Source organism: Neofelis nebulosa, chromosome 4 (genome assembly GCF_028018385.1).
Source record: "Neofelis nebulosa isolate mNeoNeb1 chromosome 4, mNeoNeb1.pri, whole genome shotgun sequence".
NCBI lineage: Eukaryota > Metazoa > Chordata > Mammalia > Carnivora > Felidae > Neofelis > Neofelis nebulosa.
The window spans coordinates 12,117,679-12,136,990 of NC_080785.1; the positions used below are offsets into that span (position 1 = coordinate 12,117,679).

Consider the following 19,312-nt stretch of genomic DNA (forward strand, 5'->3'; position numbering starts at 1 on the left):
AAAGGCATTATATGCCAGAAGGTGGTTGAAAACACAGTACCCCATATACTCAATAAGTATTTTTAATAACTGAGTTAATTGATTTGTTAACTATTTTAAGAAGAGGAAATACACCTTCAGATTACATTTAAATCTGTTTTTACACTGGGCCAGTCAGCACGTTGGAAGGGAGAAAATCCACCACAATCTTAGCTGAGAAAGGAGAATTCATTCCTCCCGAAAGATTCAGTGGATTTCAGTCAGTCTGTATCAGCAGTAATATGTATCATTGGTTTCCAAAGGCCTTCATTACATTATTTTGTTAATCATTTACTTGAACATCTAAATAAATGTCTGCAACTTACTATGTAAATTGCACATTATTGAGAAGACATAATCAGTGGTAATTTAATTACAGCCACAAATTTAATTTACCAACTAGTAACCTTGTTCTTCTTCAAAGTACTTAGCACAATTATAATTAATTTTTGTAATTATTAACTTAATCTTGGTGTCCCTGATTAAGTTATAAGAACCAAGAAAGCAGGATTCCTGCTTCAATCTTGCTCACAGACAGGTGTCTGTTGTCCAGCACAGGTCCTTGGCACACACAGAGGCTGTGGCTTAAAACCACATCCTGCTCTCCTCCCTATCTTCCACTTTCTTTCCTCCTTTTCCGATTTCCAAACTTTTCTTCCTTAGTTTTTCTTTTTCTTTTACATTCTTTTTTGTCTTTCCTTCTACCCTTTCTCCACCACTTTTTTTCCTCTTTCCTTCTACAGTGAATGATTTCCTATGTAACTGTAACTATGCTGGATCCTAGCCACAAAAGGATGATCAGAATAGGGACTTTAACCCTGAGAACCTCACAGTCTAGTTGAGAACCCAGGTGCCCCTTCCTCCGGCTCTTTCACTGCATTCTCCCTAAGCACCTAGGTTAAGGGAACAGGAGGGTAGGTGTCCCTACTGTGGCTCAAGTCCTGGCTCATGGCTTAATCCCTGACTCCTAAAGTCTGACCTTTACTTGCCCCTCTCTGACTCTGCTCCTCTCCCAGCATCCCAGCCCCCCTGCTCCATGAGGAAGGACAACCTGACCTGGGAAAGTGAGTTTGTCCTCCTGGGGCTCTCCGGCGACAGGCAGACCCAGGCTGGACTCTTTGTCCTGTTTGCGGCCGCCTATCTGCTGACCCTGCTGGGCAACGGGCTCATCATCCTCCTGATCGGGCTGGATGCGCGGCTGCACCTGCCCATGTACTTCTTCCTCTGCAACCTCTCAGTGGTGGACATCTGCTACACCTCTAGTGGGGTCCCCCAGATGCTGGTGCACTTCCTCCTGGAGAAGAAGACCATCTCCTTCACCCGATGTGGGACTCAGCTCTTCTTCTCACTGGCCCTGGGGGGTACCGAGTTCCTGCTGCTGGCTGCTATGGCCTATGACCGCTACGTGGCTGTCTGTGACCCCCTGCGCTACGTGGCAGTGATGAGCCCAAGGTGCTGCACAGGCCTGGCAGCTGTCTCTTGGCTTGTAGGCCTGGTGAATTCTACAGTGGAGACGGTGGTCACCATGCGTCTGCCTACCTGTGGGCACCACGTGCTGAACCATGTGGCCTGTGAGACGCTGGCACTCGTCCGCCTGGCCTGCGTGGACATCACCCTCAACCAGGTGGTCATACTGGCCTCCAGCGTGGTAGTGCTGCTGGTGCCATGCTGCCTCGTCTCACTGTCCTATACCTACATCGTGGCAGCCATCCTGCGGATCCGCTCCACTGGGGGACGCTGCAAGGCCTTTGGGACCTGTGCCTCCCACCTCACCGTGGTCTCCATGTCTTACGGGATGGCCCTGGTCACCTACATGCAGCCCCACTCCACAGCCTCAGCCGAGCAGGACAAGGTGGTGATGCTCTTTTATGCTGTGATGACCCCCATGTTGAATCCGCTCATCTACAGTCTACGGAACAACGAGATGAAAGCTGCTCTGAGTCGAGTTCTGATGAGGAGTTCTGAATCAAAACTTTAGCACGCAGCTTTGTCATAAGAGGCCTCACTCGGAAGCCCATGGACCTTGGAGTGGGCGCTCTGGCATAGCGTATGCGTGTTTGTAAGGGAGCAGGTAGGGAGACCCCAATCTGCACCACTATCTTTTGAGGAACTGGGAAATGGACTGTATCCCTGGACTCTATTTTTGGTCCCTGACTTCTTCTAAAAATCTGAATTACGATTTACAAATACACCCACTGGAAAACTAAATGGAAAAAATAAATTAAAAAGATATACCAGCATATATGAGTTAGAAAGGAAGATGAAATCAGAAGTCACAGCAGTGCACAAAACTTAGGCCAAGAAAGGATATTTCTAAATCTACAACTTCTAAAATCTACAACTACATGTCTAAGCTTTTCTGCAAAAGGGAGGGGAGGAGGGAGCTGTAATCTACAAAATTCACTGTGCCCAAAGGATCAAACGGGCTTTAGGCCAGAGGTGCAAAGGTCACCCCTGTGACTCACACATGCCTGGGCCCAACCCAGCTCAGTAGGGTGGGGAATTCACAAGGGACTTGGGGCCAAAGTCATAGAAACTCTCCCCACAAACCGTGAAAAGCAGGACTAGACGGTGCGTGCGGCACGTGAACACCCCTCGGCATGCCTCCACGCCCTTGGCCTTGCAGTGGTGGCAAATGGCTGGCCCGCAAGTCAAGCATTCGGGACCTCAAACATGTACTTTCTACACACTCAGGTCTAAGGACATACTCTTCTGAAAACAGGACTGTATTCAGAATTCACGCTGGACTATCATGCCACACCCCATCAGAGGGGAGCCGAGCGAGCCACTCAGCAAGGAAAGAATCTGTTTCTAGTTTTGCCCCACTCTGGTGATACACAATCAGTGACTGGGCTCTCAATATCCTAACCCAGAAAGTGAAACAGTGCTAGGTTTGTCCAGGAAAGTATTTAAAACAACACTTAAAAATTAAAATAAAGCATCTCTTACCTAAATATTACAGGTATCTGGTTGGTCTTACCCACAAACAACAACAACAAAAACCCATAAACTGAGAACAATGCAAACTTCTAATCAATCTGCTGAGAAAATGCCAAAAAGCTGAAGAGGAGGAGAATGGAGTACCTTTTTAAATTCTTAGTACAACTTTTTTTTAATTGAGATAAAATTCACATAACACAGGATTCATGATTTGTAGCATTTTAAAGTGTACAATTCAGTGGCATTTAGTATATTCACCACATTGTTCAACCTTATGTCTATCCAGTTCTGAAACATTTTCATCACCCCCAAAAGAGCACCTCAGACCCTTTAACAAGTCCCTCTCCCTCCCTCCACCCAGGCCCTGGCAACCCCTGATCTGCTTTCTGTTTTTATGGATTTGCCCACTCTAGACACTTAACAGAAATGGAATCATAACAATACGTGACCTTTTGTGCCTGCCTTCTTTCACCTAGCATAACGGTTTTGTAGCACAGAACACGGTGCTTCGTTTCTTTTTATGGCTGGATAATATTCCACCGTATGGAAACAAACACATTTTCTTCCCCCCCCCGCCCCCTCCCCATTCATCAGGTAGTGGGTGTTTGGGTTATTTCTAACTAATAGTTAAAATAGTGCTGCTATATGTCCACGTGCGCGTTTTTGCTTGAATTTTGCTTTTGATTCTTTGGAGCATATACCTTGGAATGGAACTGCTGGATCATATGGCAATTCTGTGTTTAACTTTTTTTTTAAGTTTGTTTGTTTGTTTGTTTGTTTGTTTGTTTGTTTGTTTTTGAGAGGGAATGAAGTAGAGACAGAGGGAGAGGATCGCAAGTAGCTCCCGGCTGTCAGCATCAAGCCCCAAGTGGGGCTCGAACTCACAAGCCGTGAGATCACGGCCTGAGCCAAAATCAAGAGTTGGAAGCGCAACAGACTGAGCCACCCAGGCGCCCGTATGATTAACGTTTCTGAGGAACTGCCAAAGTGTTGGCCACCACAGCTGATCCATATGTTCCCACCAACAATGAAGGGGGGCTCCAACTTCTCCACATCCTCCCAACACTTAGTTTTGTTTCTTTGATTACAGCCGTCCCAGTGGGTAGGAAATGATGTCCCACTCTGGCTTTAACTTGGATGTCCCTAGTGACTAATGATGCTGAGCATCTTTCCATGTGCCTGTTGGCCATGTGTAGATCTTCTTTGGAGAAATGTCCAGCAAAAAAATTTTTTTATTTTTTATTTAAGACCCTCTCTGCTTCCTTCCCCTCCCTCAGCCCCTGCCCACCTCCTTCTCCCCTACCACGACCAGCCGCCTTCATCAGCCTTCCTCCTTCCCTGCTCCCATGCCCATGTGAGATATAAGGCACTCAGCCCCATCTCCAGTCAAAATGTTTTAACTCTCACTTTTAGATCCTCCTGTAACTATTAAGTTCTCTCCCCAAATAAACAAATTATCTTTTCCTTTCTCCACTGCCTCCATGGTTAGGTGTTTGCCTGCCCTTTGCCCAGTGCCTACATTTTGCACAGCAAAGAAACCTCAGGAGTTTTCTTTTTAAGTGAGAAAGAATAAATCACAAGCACTTGTAATTTAATATATTTTCCTTTATCTTCATCATGTATCTACGGAACATCTACCACTGAGCAGCAGGATATCCTAGCACACTTTCTAATATAGCCAGGCTATAAAATGATCACCAAGATCATTGAATGAGCAAGCTTTGTGTATGGAGGTTCTTTTTTATAAAACCAGTTAAAATTTGGAAGGGGTCAACCAAAAGCAATGATGTCCCTTCTTTACGGGTTGAGCTAGAGTCCTTTATTAAAGTACAATATAGTAGGGACAATAATCTATTAAGACATCCTCTAATCCTAACAATGAAAACATACCTTCTGTATACAGAATAATACTTGTATTGTTTGTGGCAGGAGGGCAAACATCTAGTTTATCCAAAGAAGACACCAATTCACTAAATTACAAGTTAGAAAAAGAAAGTAGTAGGTCCAAAATATTTTCCTACTTACCTTATTGTTTGACTTTTAGAATTTAAAAAACAAAAATGTGGCCCTTGTCTCTTTATTATTTTTTATTTTTTTTAATGTTTATTTTTGAGAGAGCATGAGTGGGCAAGGTGCAGAGAGGGGGGAGGTGCAGGGAAGAGGTGGGGAACAGAAGATCTGAAGTGGAGGAAGATCTCTGCGCTGATAACAGAGAGCCCTACGGGGGCTCAAACTCACAAACCAAGAGATCATGACCTGAGCCAAAGTCAGACGCTCAACCGACTGAGCCACCCATGTGCCTCTGGCCCTTGTCTCTTCCAAGAGAGACTCACTGTATTTGAAGGGCACTTACTAATCAGGAGGAAAAACTGGTCCCACAAGAGACCCTTCTGAGTGGAGCTATTCTTGAGATGCTATTACAGAGTGAACTCTCTGAAAACATCAATAGGAAAGTTCTATACTGAGCTCATGGATGAGAGAATGAATTTTAAAACCACTCTTCACTATGATGTTCATTCAGCCAGCCGACCAACTCTATCTATATGCCAGTCTCAATGAGAAAGGGGTGAGGCGCCTGGGTGGCCAGTCGGTTGGGCATCCGACTTTGGTTCAGGTCATGATCTCATAGTTCGTGAGTTCAAGCCCCACATCGGGAGCCTGCTTCGGATTCTGTGTCTCCCTCTCTCTCTGCTCCTCCCCTGCTCATGCTCTGTCTCTCTCTCTCTCCTTCAAAACCAATTTTTTAAAAAAATTGAAAAAAAAAGGAAATGAGAAAGGGGTATGACAAGAAAACACCCTGTCTACCCTTCAAGCAGTTAGTTTGTTAGAAGTCATAAAAAGAAAGTAAAAAGTTCAGGCACAGTGGAGGTGCTCTTCCAATTCTACCTCCTGGCTGCAGAGAAAGTTGAGAGTCCTGGTGTGTGGGCTCCATACTCTGACTAAACTAGGGGGTGAATATTTTCCTCTTGGATGAAATGGAAGGAGGCCAGCTGGCCTAACGAACTGGGCCACCAGTCTGCCTGCCTCTCCAAACTGCTCTTCAGCCAGTTTCCCTACGTTACATCACGTTGTGGCAGCTTGAAGTCCCCAGGGAGCCGCATCCTAAAACATCACACCTTGCCTGACTGCCCTCCCCCATAAATCTCACCTGTCCCACACATCATTTTGCGGTGATGTTGCTCCCCACTAGCTGCTGTGATACACTGTGTGCTCCACATGATAACACAATATGATGTAGAGGGAAGAACATGGAAACGTGGTCCTCCGATTCCACATCCAGTTCCAGCCCTGCTCCTGGCTTTGCTCACACAAACCCCTTCTGTTCCTGAGCCTCAGTGTCCTCATTTGTAAAATGACAAGGTTGAAATGATGATCCTGAAAGTTCCTTCCAGTTTTTCTGCCATTTCTGTGTTCTCTCTCGTTTTGCATTTTATTCCCTTCCATGGGGAGAGTTTTAGTTGCTGTTCTGGGCACTCAGGAGCCGCATCGGGGGAGTAACATTTGGCTGCTTACTGCATTGACGAAGGAAATAGGTTCTGTGGAAAACTGGAGCTCTATCCCAGGTGCAGGGCTCAGAAAACCAGCAGGGTGCCCTGCCAAAGCCAGTCTCTGTTCTTAGTATTTTCCACAGTGACACCTTCTGGCCACAGAAGGACTGAAAGAACGAAAGGAGTAGGTTCCAACCAGGTAGGAGAGACAGAGGGTGGTGTCCACCTGCTTTGCCCTTTTCACCCCCATCCACCCATGAGCTCTATCTTCAAGCCTTGTTAGAAAAACTTGGGTTGAATTGTTTTCATTTCCATTTCATTGCATTCTATGACCCATCTTTCATATCTGTGATGCAGATCCTTTTCAGTTAGATAATGCTCTGAAATTTATGAGGGCTTTCCCACACATTATCTCATTGTACTACCTAATATCTCATTGGATATTTACTACTACTTCCCTGGGTCTAAAATATTCTGAAACATCGTTTGGGGACAAGACCTAAGGAAGTAAGACTAAGGGAAGACCCAACACACAAAAAGGCAAGCTATCAAGGATCATGTTTTCACTGATTCAGTGGAATTTGAGGCAAATTATTTATACTCTCTTGGCCTCAACTTTTTCAAAGAATGAGAAGCTCAACCCAAAAGTTCCTTCCTCCTCAAAAACTCTTCTAGGTTTACCTCAAAACATATTCCTCTCCCCAGAAGAACATGCATTGAGTCTTCAAAAATAAGATTAAAAGGTCCCATCTAAAGCAGTGGTTCTCAAATTTAGCTCCACATTTTGTTTGTTTGAGAAACGTGAAAAGGTACGGACATACTAATATCTGGAGATTGTGACTTAATTGCTTTGGAGTACGGCATGGGCTTTTGGAGTCTTCCGAGTGTGCCAGGTGATCTCAATGTGCGGCCACTGTGAGTCCTGTGGGATTTTCACAGTCAAACCCTAGAGCCTGGAGTTTCCCTTCCTTCTCAAGCTTCCCCAGTGGGCACTCAAATGGGCTTTTCCAGCAGCGGACTCTTCTCCATGTCCCCGTGGTCTCTCCTCTCCCCTTTACTACCTAATAGCACTATCTCCTCCCGCCATGTTGCACAGACACGTAATGTAGACATGACAATGGAGCTAGAGGGACTTGCTATTAACAAACAGAGAAATAAAGACGATAAAATTGCTTAGTACATTTCATTTGTACTAAGGGAAAAAATAGCATCTTTACCCTTTGATAGAAGCTAAAGACCAGCAAAGTAAACAGGGAGGTGTTCCAAGGGCACACCTATCTCTGCTGTCACAGAAGGATTTACACATAACAAAGTTCAAAGGGTTTCAGAGGCACTCCCTTACTGACTTCATCTGTGGGCACCATCAGGTTCCAAACGCTCTGGTTGCAAGTGAGTGATATATACATTCATCTTTTATAAACCACTTACTTTAACATTCAAATAAATGCCAGCATTTCACCAAGGAAATAGCATCATCTCAAGAAGTTGGGACATAATTACAGTGAGCATAATGTTGTACAATGAGGTCCTGATCTTATCAACCTAGGAATAAGCCTGATTAATCAGTACACTGAGAACCAAGTGAGTGATGTTCTCTGTCACTGACCCAGCCTGGCTTATGGGAGAAACAGGAAGAACCACGAGCTCCAGTGTGAGGAGTAATGACAAGGAGGAAGTCCAGAGCACACGTCCTACGTCTTAGGATCAGAGAATTATCCTCAAGGCCACTACTTTAAACTTTTTCTTATTTGTGTACTCATACTGTGAAACATTTTTTAGGAATCTTTGCATGAAAAGAAAAATCATAAAAGATCCATGATGTGAAGAAGTTCAGAGTCTACTGGGGAAAATATACAAGTTCTTGCAGTCCCACAGAAAACCCTTTGTTGCAAATTCTCATTGATTCTGGCTTCTCTAAGCCACCTCCTCTCCCAGCAGCCCAGCCCCCCTGCTCCATGAGGAGGGACAACCTGACCTGGGAAAGTGAGTTTGTCCTCCTGGGGCTCTCCAGCGACAGGCAGACCCAGGCTGGACTCTTTGTCCTGTTTGCAGCCGCCTATCTGCTGACCCTGCTGGGCAACGGGCTCATCATCCTCCTGATCGGGCTGGATGCGCGGCTGCACCTGCCCATGTACTTCTTCCTCTGCAACCTCTCAGTGGTGGACATCTGCTACACCTCTTGTGGGGTCCCCCAGATGCTGGTGCACTTCCTCCTGGAGAAGAAGACCATCTCCTTCACCCGATGTGGGACTCAGCTCTTCTTCTCACTGGCCCTGGGGGGTACCGAGTTCCTGCTGCTGGCCGCTATGGCCTATGGCCACTGCGTGGCTGTCTGTGCCCCCCTGTGCTCCACAGCAGTGGTCTCTTGGCTTATAGGCCTAGTGAGTTCCGTGGTGGAGACACTGGTCATGATGTACCTGCCCACCCGTGGGTACATGTGCTGACCACCTGGCCCACGTGGACATCATACATACCAGGCTGTAAGGGTGGGCTTTAGCACAGTAGTGCTGCTGACGCCCAGAGCTGAATGCTGGGTAGGAACTCGGTTGTGTTACAGACAAATACAGACGAACTCCAAAGTGGAAAGAGAAGGCTGTCTTCTAAGGACAGCAAAGCTTGGACTAAGGGATAAAGCATTTGTGCAACTGTGTGTGTGTGTGTGTGTGTGTGTGTGTGTGTGTGTGTGTGTGTGTGTAAAATGTACTCTTTGTTTTTGAAGGCATATATAAGCAGTGACTTAAGTTCTGAAATCTTTGTAGCTCTGGCTGTTCTCAACAAGATTCAAAAGCAGTTTACACCCATCAGAAATGTTACACATCCACCGTGTGAACATGAACATATAATGCCCAAGGCCACTTTCACCACTGGCCTAAATGTCAACTTTGCCATCCACAGTCAATCACCAAACACCACTTTTATTTTATTTATTTATTTATTTATTTATTTTATGTTTATCTTTATTTTTGAGACAGAGACAAGAACATGAGCAGGGGAGAGGCAGAGAGAGAGGGAGACACAGAATCGGAAGCAGGCTCCAGGCTCTGAGCTGTCAGCACAGAGCCCGACACGGGGCCCAAACTCAAACTGTGAGATCATGACCTGAGCTGAAGTAGTACGCTCAACTGACTGAGCCACCCAGGCACCCCACCAAACACCACTTTTAATGAACACCTCCTCCGTGCCCAGCCTGAAGCCCTTCCTCACAACACTTATCATCCCAACCTCCTCCTCTCAAGAGCAGAGAGCATCATGGGCCTGGGACACGATGCAAGTCTCAGAAAGAAATATCAATCGGCGAATAGATTTGTGTGCCATACGCCATGCCAGGTGCTGCAAGAGACACACGAAGTCAACAGGAGAGCCTTCCTCCCAACCTGGAGACTATTTGAAAAGATAAGAGATACGCGCCAAAAAAGAAAAAAAGAAATCACAACGTAATCCAACAATGCAAAAAACACAACTAAGGAGATATTTGCTTAATTACCAAATACAAGATGAAGGTTCAAAAAACCCATGGAATTCATAAAATTACCCCATGAAGGGGGGAAAAATCTGGGTAGTTTGCAAAGGGATTGAAGGGGAAGAAAAAATTAAATGGGGGCTTTAGGAAATGGTTGAATTTGGACAGTTGAGGGAGTCGAAAGATAGGTTCATTTTTGGTGAGTGGAGGAACCATAGAAACCAAGTGAAGAGGTAGAAAAAACTGAGGTCTGTCTGGGAAAGAGTGAGCAAACCAGTTTGGTTAGAGCAAAGACTTCATTCTGAGGAGTAATGAGGCCGAAGTGAGGCTGGAAAGAGGGTTTGGTAGGGCTTTGAAAACAAGGCCAAGGAACGTGCTTTAGAGGCCATGAAAAGATAGCAGAGTTTCTAATATGGGGCATTGACACATGTGATACGTATTCTAGAAGCTGTCCTCTTCCTCTGCACAGGACTATTAGTCCTGAGACAAAACAAATAGCACAAACTTTGTCTTCTTTTTGTCTGACAAAGTCTCTATTTCACGCTTAACTAGAGGCAGTAAGTGAAACAATTTTTTGTAATTCAACTTCCTCTCATTTGGGCAGACTTCGCAGACCAGGTAGATAAGGCAGGTTTCAAAGACCAAAGAATTGGGAAGAATATAGACCAGAAGTTTTTTAAAGCATAAGGGAATGTTAAAAGTGAATACATCTTGAGGTTGAGACTTGAACGAAGGGTATAACTGTAAAGTGCCTTCTGCTTTCCTTTTTTTAAATTTTTTTTTAATGTTTATTTATTTTTGACAGAGAGAGAGAGAGAGACAGAGCATGAGCGGGGGAGGGGCAGAGAGAGAGAGAGAGAGAGACACAGAATCTGAAGCAGGCTCCAGGCTCCAAGCAGTCAGTACAGAGCCCGACACGGGGCTCAAACTCAAGAACCGCAAGATCACGACCTGAGCCGAAGTCGGCCGCTCAACTGACTGAGCCATCCAGGCACCCCCTTTTATTTTTTTTTAATAAAAAGATAACCATGCCATCTGAGTAACACTCTGAAGACTGAGCAAAAATAAACAGACCTTACTTGGTGTTTCTGTAAGTGTCACCTCTGATAACAACCCTGCTTTTCTGATTTCAGGCCATGTCTCAAGAGGCAACCCTCTGGTTAGACAGGTCCCATCCTGGTTAAGGAGGGATCTGGAGTTTGCTTTTTTAACACTGACTTACAAAACAGGTATGAGCCTCACCAAAGGCACTAGCCTGGCAAAGCCTTGATACTTTATCTTTTTAATGGAGAACAAATCAATGCATGAAGTCTAAGAGAGCAAAACCCAGTTCCAAGGTGGGAACTCTATTAGTAGAGTATTTCTAGAGTCACTCAGAGTCAAAGGAGGGAGTAAATGGGCATGAGGGAACATTGTTCTGTGGCCATTCTGAGCAGACCTGGGAATTTACATGGTAGAGGATCCCTATGGCAAGACCTCCCTGCTTTGCCAGGACAGCACTAAACTAATCTCTTCCATCTAGAACAAAAACCCTCCCTCCATACAGCACTCTTTGCTTCACACAATCACATGACCAGGAATACCACAAGAGAGCAGAATCCTTAGCCTGGAACTCACGGACAGGTTTCCGGGTCTACAGGCACCTGGAACTGTGTGTTCAAATGACATCTCATCCACAGTGTTATCACCTCCTGAGGGAGGTTTATATGAATAGACACCTGGCCCTTGACTCCCCACAAGATCGTAAACACCATGGGGACAGAAATGACATCTACAAGGCTCACTACTTTATCTTCAGCACAGAGAGCTGCCTACAGGTAGGCACTCCAAAAATATCCGCCAATCGAATACATTCGCAAACAGTCTGCAGCCCCCAAAAGGTTAACACATCCTGACATATATTTTTTGGCATTGTGTTTTTAAATTTTACAAAATTTCTTTCATAAAACCTTTAGTAGTAAGCTGTGATATTTGCCACTGGTTAATAAGATGTGTTTTAGCTAAGCTTTGCTGATACCACAGAACTGGATTTTCCTTTAGGAAGCACTACCTACCAGAAGAGGGCTGTGGAAGGCCTAGCACATGGTCCAAGGTCCGGCAATCTGATTTCTCATTGATTCAATCTGGTCTCCAGTACATTTTCTTAGTCTTTTCGTTTCTTTCCTCAATAAAACAGCTCGATATAGCAACATGACAGCACATAATATAGAATAAAGTTTAAAGATAACAGCTAATATTTAGTAACTCTTACTATTCCCTTTATGGTTTTCTTCTTTCCCCTTTATGTCTTCAAAGAAAAAACAAAATAGTTCTTTTTTTTTTTTTTTTTTTTTTGCCTCCCTTAGCTGATGTCAAAAGCTACTTAAGTACTAAGTGAAATAAGTCCGTCAGAGAGAGACAAATAACATGAATATACTCATATGGGGAATTTAAGAAACAAAACAGTGGGCTTGAGACGGGCTCAGTGTCAGTACCCAGAGGCCGCACGGGCCGCGGATGCCCTGCACGGCAGTCGGCCACCAGGCTGCTTCTGCCCCAGCCGTGGCAACGGACCCATCACGCAGGAGGACAGCACCGCTACCAGTTCGCCTGCGACACCTGCCCCTACGTGCACATCACCGACAAGGTAAAAAATCGGAGGAATCCAAAGCTGAAATCAGTGGAGGATATGCGTGTGGAGCAGCTGCCTGGGAGAATGTTGACTCTCCTGCAGAGTCACATCCTAACTGCGAACACCCGTGTGCCTATTTCGTGCAGCTTCAGACCCACTCTGCAGACAAGCTGGTGACCACCTTCTACAAATGCTATGATGCTCGGTGTGGACACTGCCGGAGGAATGAGGGCCAGGCTGGCCCAGCCATGTCAGTGTCTGCTTATCTTCTCCCTCAGGTTGGATTCCCAGCCAGGAGTGTGAACTTGTGTGTCCTGAGAGTCTCTGTCAGTGTGGCAGAAAGCTAACCCAGGATGTCAGCAAATATAGCCCATCTGCCCATCAGCAGATGAGCTCATTTCAATCCAGGGAGATTTGGGGGGGAGGGGGTACCCATAACCAAGTACAGTCTGTAATGTCCTGATCATTTATCTTTTAAATGTATGGGGTAATGACACTCTCTCACCATCAGCCCTCTTTTTTTTTTTTTTAAGTTTATTTATTTATTTTGAGAGAGAGAAAGTGCACATATATGCATGAGTAGGGGATGGGCAGAGAGAAGGGGAGGGAGGGAGAGGGAGAAAGGGAGAGGAAGAGGGAGGGGGGAGGGGGAGAGGGGGAGAGAGAGAGAGAGAGAGACAGAGGGAGAGGGAGAGACAGAGGGAGAGGGAGAGGGAGAGAGGGAGGGAGAGGGAGAGAGGGAGGGAGAGGGAATCCCAAGCAGGCTCCACACTGTCTACCAACACAGAGTCGAGGCAGGGCTCGAACTCACAAACTGTGAGACCATGACCTGAGCTGAAAATAAGAGTCGGATGCTTAATGACCTGAACCACCCAGGCGCCCTCCATCAGCCCTCGTAAACATGTACCCTGTTTGCACAACTAAAAAAAGTAAAATTTTGTAACTAAAAAAAAAAAAAAGAAACAACAAATGAACAAAGGAGTAAAAAGAGAAAGAAACAAACCAACAAACAGACTCTTAATTACAGAAAACAAACTGATGGTTACCAGAGGGGAGGTGGGGGGTAGGGGAGGTGAAGTGGGTGATGGGGACTAAGGAGGGCACTTGTTGCGATGATCACCGGGTGATGTATGGAAGATAGAACGCTATATTGTACACCTGAAGCTAATATTACGCTGTGTGTTAACTAGCTGGAATTTAAATAAAAACTTAACCAAAAAAAGCTACTTAACTGAACTATTCTCAGAGTCACACCCCCTAGTGAGCCTCTGGTGGCCTCCTTCAGCATCAGAGGCCCTTCTCAGTGATCTCTTAGTCACCACAGACGGTTTTTCTTTAGCTCACTCACACTTACCGTGTTGGCCTAATTTAGCAGTTAAAAAAAAATTTAAAGAATGAGAAAAAAACAAAACAAGAGGAGTCAAAGAAAGAAACAGAAACACTGGTCTTTCCTGGTGGCTAGAAACGTCCTTGCCATACTCAGGTTTCTCTACTCTTTTTGTGCTGATGCAGATACAGAGTATAATTTTTTAAATAATATTAACTATGCAACACTAGAATTACTCTTAACAAGTTACGATCAATACTAATGTGTCACGCACATATACTGCCTACATCAGTCTTCGCAATTACTCTGAGACAGCTGCTATCACCTCGGTGAATATGTCAGGAAACTAAGGCATACAGGGTTAATTACACCTAAAAGAATTCACATCACGTTGTGTAAGACCTATATTTTAAAAAATTAAAACACTACGGAAAGTAATCAAAGAAATCTTGAATAGTTTTTTATGTTGTTTTGTTTTGGCGGGGGGGGGGGGGGGGAAGAGCGTGTGGGGAGGGACACAGAGGGAGGGAGAGAATCTTAAGTAGGCTCCACACCAAACTCAGAGCCCAATTCGGGGCCCAACACGGGGCTCCGTCTCACAATCAATTGTGAGATCATGACCTGATGTTAGATCAAGAGTCAGACACTTGACCGACTGAATAAATCTTGAATAATCTTGGATAAATGGAAAAGCATACCATATTCTTGAATAGAATACTCGACATCATGGATATGTATTTCTCCTCATGTTGAATTATACAGTTAATAGTATCCAACATAATTTTCTTAAAAAGGAATTGTTTGGGACTAGACACTACTATAGCCAAGAAAGTTAGAAAAGATTGATGAAGAAAGACTAGTTCACCAGTCATTCAAATATCATAAACCTAAAATAGTCAAAATGCTGTGGTACTGGCACATGATTATACCAAAGTAGCAAAATAGCAAAACGGGACAGAAAGGAAATACCCCAATATATATAGGAATTTAGTCACGATAAAAGGTAACATTTTAAATCAGTGGAGATTAGATTGGGATTCTCTCTCGTGCTCTCTCTCTGCCCATCCCCTGCTTGCGCACACATGCTCTCTCTCTCTCTTTAAAAAAAAAAAAAAAAAATTAAGAGGTTAAATGGTTTTGGGATGCAAACTAAGAGAAACTCTTGAGTCTTTGTTTTTCAGAACTAGAAGTACATGTTTATTCAAATTTACATGTGACTTTGTGACTTTTGCTTAAGAAAAAAAAGTTCCAGAGACAATTTGAAGACAGAGAAAATCACAATGTGTGATTCTTAAGAAGAATAAACATGGAAAAAGTCTGGCTGCCACTGAGACTTTAGAGGGGGGAAAACTGAAAGCAGAACAGTGGAAATAATAATAAGAAAAGAGATGGGTTTGTGTGAAGAAACTTTCCAGTCTTCATAAAATTAAAACCAAATTATCCAAGTGTGCTGAAAGAAAAAGAATCCGCACAGAAGGGAGGGCTATGCGACATCACAGCCCAGACCACTGTCGGCCCCAACTACTGTCCTCCAGGGCTCCCATGGTAACCAACACATTATCCTCAAGAGACCTACTTCTTCCCCATCCACATCCCAGTTCAGCCACAGACACATTTTCTCTTCATCCCCTGGGAGGCTGTTGAGATCACATGTACTGTTAATCAGGACTCTTTAACTGGAAGCTGCCACATAACAGAGGGGACACGAAATAGAGAACAGACAAAATTTTATATTCTGAACTTCTGGACAATACTGGCTCTCTGGGACCTGTGGGCCCCCATTTGACAGTGTCCCAAGGAAGGAATCTCGCTCAGAGAATCCCCAGAGTTGACTCCCCTCCTCTCCTTCCCAAAGGAGGAAGCCCAGAGTAGAATCCAGTAGGTACCTGCCTCGGAAGCTATCTCCGTGTTAGTGGGCACAGGTTCCGTCACCCTCCCTGAGTCTCTTCCGGGGGTCTGGGTAAGGAGACCGTGCCACCTAGGCCACCCAGAAGCCCCTGGCCAGCAGCAGCAGCTGTCTGCACACCCCTCGAAGCCTGAGGTTTCTGGAGATGAGGAAAAACAGATGGACAGACATGCACAGGTAGATTAAAATCTGCCACGGCCAGTACGGCCAGTACCAGTCACTCTCTGAGAAGAAACCTGCAGCATCGATGACCAGGGATGCGAGGGACAGAGCATCAAGAATGAGGAAGGAGACGAGCGACTTCAGAGCTCTGGTGTGAGCCTGGGCACTGGGGTCCTGTGGCCTGTGGGTGCTGAGCCGCATCCTCCCGGTGTGCCTCCTCAGAGAATTAATCAACAGTGCAACTGAGACCAGAAAAACAGAGCAAGGAACTAACAAGGTGATCAGCTTCAGGGGCAAGAAGTAGTGAACTTCCAGTGTCCTGCTCCACTGTCTGAAGGTCATGTTCCCAGGAAACTTTCTAATTAAGAATCCTTCACACACAGCACGGTTTCCCCAAAAGAAGAGCAGAGTGACGATGAAGGAGATCAGGAGAGGAGCCACGAGGAGCCAGGGCACTGACCCTGGGAACCTCCACTTGACCCAGAGGAAGGTAGGGTGGGTGAAGTTAGTGATCTTCATGCAGAAGAGGACACTGTGCCAGGAGCTGAACCAGAAGGTGGCTGAGTTCAGGAAGTCCCAATGGAGACCAAAGAACTGCCGTGCAGGACCTCTGCCGTACTCGGCCAGTAGAAGCTGTTCACCGTTCCAACCCACTGCAGGCAGAAGCGGGAGGCGCCCAAGCTCAGGAGGATCATGCCAGAGGGAGGCAGCCTCCCCCGCTGCAGCCTTTCCCTGCCCAGCACCAGCACAATGAGCCGTTGGCCAGGATTCCCAGAAGGCACGGCAGGACGAAGAGCAGCATGAAGAAGGCTGAGAGCCCTGGCCGCGTTTCGGCCGCTCGGGTCACCACCCCTGTGCCTTGCGCCTTGGTCCCTGGCCTCCTCCCTACCCCCGCACACAGTCCCTCTTTAGACCTTTCCTGGGGACGTGAGAAGAGTGTCCAGGCTCTGCATCTGAGTCAGAGTTTGCTCACAAGGCGGATACTGGGGCTGCAGGGGAAAGGTGAGCTCAGCTCAGTGAGGATGCAAATTTCCCGTGGGCTCAGTTACCACGAGGCCTACCCGCTGCCCCTGATTTGCTTTGTCTGGTTTTGCCTGCATGCTACCGTCGTTAGCATCAATGTAGAGAGTTTTTCAGTGTCTCTGTAGCTGAGTTCTATCCTTCTTATTTCTCCCTCGGGAGAATATACACACCCCTCCCCATCAGATCATTCTTAAGACATGAAGCGTACAGGCAAGAAGTACAGGAGACATTTAATACGGCCAAGACCTGGGCAAAACAGTGATGATAGAGAAGTCTGTCTCCAGCCAAGCTTCCCTGTCACACATCCACCCTCAAATATGAGCAGTCATCCCCTTCAAGGTCAGAATCTTTGGTCCACCTTTTTACCAAACCTCTTCTTAAATCCTTCATGGACCCTGAGATATGAATGACTGATAACGGTTTAAACCAGTTTTATGTTCCAGTGAGAGAATTCATTTCCTTGCAGTTGTGGAACTAAGGGCACCTGCCTCTTGCTGGGTCTCAGTTGAAGGCTCCCTCAGATCCTGGTGGCCACTGGCTGTTTTTGCCAAGTGGGATGTTTCAACATGGCACCTTACTCCATCAAGCCAGCAAAGAGAGTGTCTAGAGGGAGCTGGCTAGCAGGATGGAGTCTTAAACAGTGTAGTACAATCACAGGAGGACATCCTATCACTTTTGCCATATTCTATCGCCTAGAAGCAAGTCGCAGTCTGCAGGGACGCTCAAATGGTGTGGGTTACAAAAAGGTACAGATACCAAAGTTGGGGGACCATCTTAGAGCCTATCTGCCACAATGAGACACCACAGCTTACAAGGCATGTGTGCTGTCCTGTCTTCCAACACCAACATTAAAAAGAGATCTCTATGAGACCACATTAAAAAGCAAAAGTATTTTTTGGGGGGCTCCTGGGTGGTTCAGTCAGTTAGGCATCCAACTCTTGATTTCAGCCCAGGTCATGGTCTCATGGTTTGTGAGACTGAGCCCCGCATCGGGCTCTGCGCTGACAGTGTGGAGCCTGCTTGGGATCCTCCCTCTCCCTCTCTCTCTGCCCCATCCTCCACTCACACTGTCTCAGCTTGGTCCATAGTCAAATGTTTCCTATTTAGCAGTTCAAATCTGTCCTTTGTCCACATTTGTTTGAAAAACTCAAGAGTATGTTTTTATGTAAGTGTGTCCTTTTGGATTGTGACTTTGTATGAATCAACTAAGAAAAATAGTCATACAAATAATGTGAAAGTTGTCACTACCACACCATAAATGTATAATCATACTAAAATGAATAATCCACAACAGAGAGATCTCACTGAAGGTAGGTGAACATGCATTTTTTCTATTCTCAGATCCATGTCACTCATACAGTTTTGACTCATTCACTCAACAAATACTTACTGAGCACTTACACACACAAGGCTCCTATTCTTGTCGCCAGGAATAGAGAAGCGAACGTAAGAGGTGGGATTCCTGCTTCTGTGGAACTTACAGTCTGATGGAAGGTAACGGACAATAAGCACGTGCATGAGCAAGACACTTTCACATTGTAATCAGTGCCCTGAAGAAAACAGGAGAGGAAGACTGCTGGAGAATAGCTGGAGAGGGAGAAACTGCTCCTTCACACCCACGGGATGGGGGGCATTCTCAGGGGACACGTGGGCTGAGGGGCCCGAGCGAGTAGAGTCTTTGCCATGTACAGCTGGCTGAACTCTTAATATTATCAAATCATCACTTTATTCATTCTTTCCCACCATCTCTTCTAATTTTACGCAGTGAGAGAACCTTCTCCTGCCAGAGAAAAAGAATTCCCGGAGGCCACGTGACTATTCACTCTTAACAACTAAGTTGTCCCAAGATCACTTCAAGTCACAAAACCAACTCAGACCAGAAATGGGGCATTTCTGTCCAATATATAAAAACTACATAACAAGATGGCATTGGCTGATGCAGATGGAGAATGCAAAAGGGGCGGGAAGGGTCTTGCTTGGACTAGAACCAAAGCCTTGTGCCTTCCGGGCCTGGCACATGTTAAATGCTGATGCTCCTTCCTGGGGAACTTCAGAGCTCTGGAGGCTCCCCACTGGGCGCTCTCCCACAATTCCCTTTGATGGGGAGAAACCATCTTTATTTTGGGTGATCCCTTGGGACTCCTTCCTCAGCTCCTGAACACTTTCCCCAAAATCATTGCTGCTGGCATTTCCTCACCCCACTAGACAGCCCTATTGGTCAGACCTCAAGACACCTGCACACATATGCTCTCTCCCTTGGGGTCCAAAACTGGTACCCTAGCCCTGCCCCCACACTCCAAACGTGGCCACATTCTCCTGACTCTGCCCCAAAAGTTAGCTAGTCTGTTTGTCTCTCATTATCTTAACTACCCCCAGC

The 19,312-nt window shown here is 45.8% G+C and overlaps 3 protein-coding genes across 3 annotated transcripts; 2 read left to right on the top strand and 1 right to left on the bottom strand.

Moving 5' to 3' along the window:
* Positions 1–1,054: 1,054 nt before the first annotated feature.
* On the top strand, positions 1,055–1,996 carry LOC131508820 (olfactory receptor 2F1-like). The gene has a single exon (XM_058724000.1). It carries the CDS (start codon positions 1,055–1,057, stop codon positions 1,994–1,996), a length of 942 nt encoding a protein of 313 aa, XP_058579983.1.
* Positions 1,997–8,401: 6,405 nt separating this feature from the next.
* On the top strand, positions 8,402–12,864 carry LOC131508460 (olfactory receptor 2F1-like). The gene is made up of 3 exons (XM_058723501.1): positions 8,402–8,873; positions 12,471–12,532; positions 12,664–12,864. The coding sequence occupies exons 1-3, from the start codon at positions 8,402–8,404 to the stop codon at positions 12,862–12,864; spliced, it is 735 nt and encodes a 244-aa protein (XP_058579484.1).
* Positions 12,865–15,068: 2,204 nt separating this feature from the next.
* TAS2R41 (taste 2 receptor member 41) lies at positions 15,069–16,870 on the bottom strand (the record flags this gene model as incomplete). Its single annotated transcript, XM_058723502.1, is given in 3 exon segments — positions 15,069–16,535; positions 16,538–16,666; positions 16,669–16,870. Coding segments are annotated over 3 exon segments (1,044 nt in total), but the record flags the coding sequence as incomplete, so codon positions are not given.
* Positions 16,871–19,312: the final 2,442 nt, after the last annotated feature.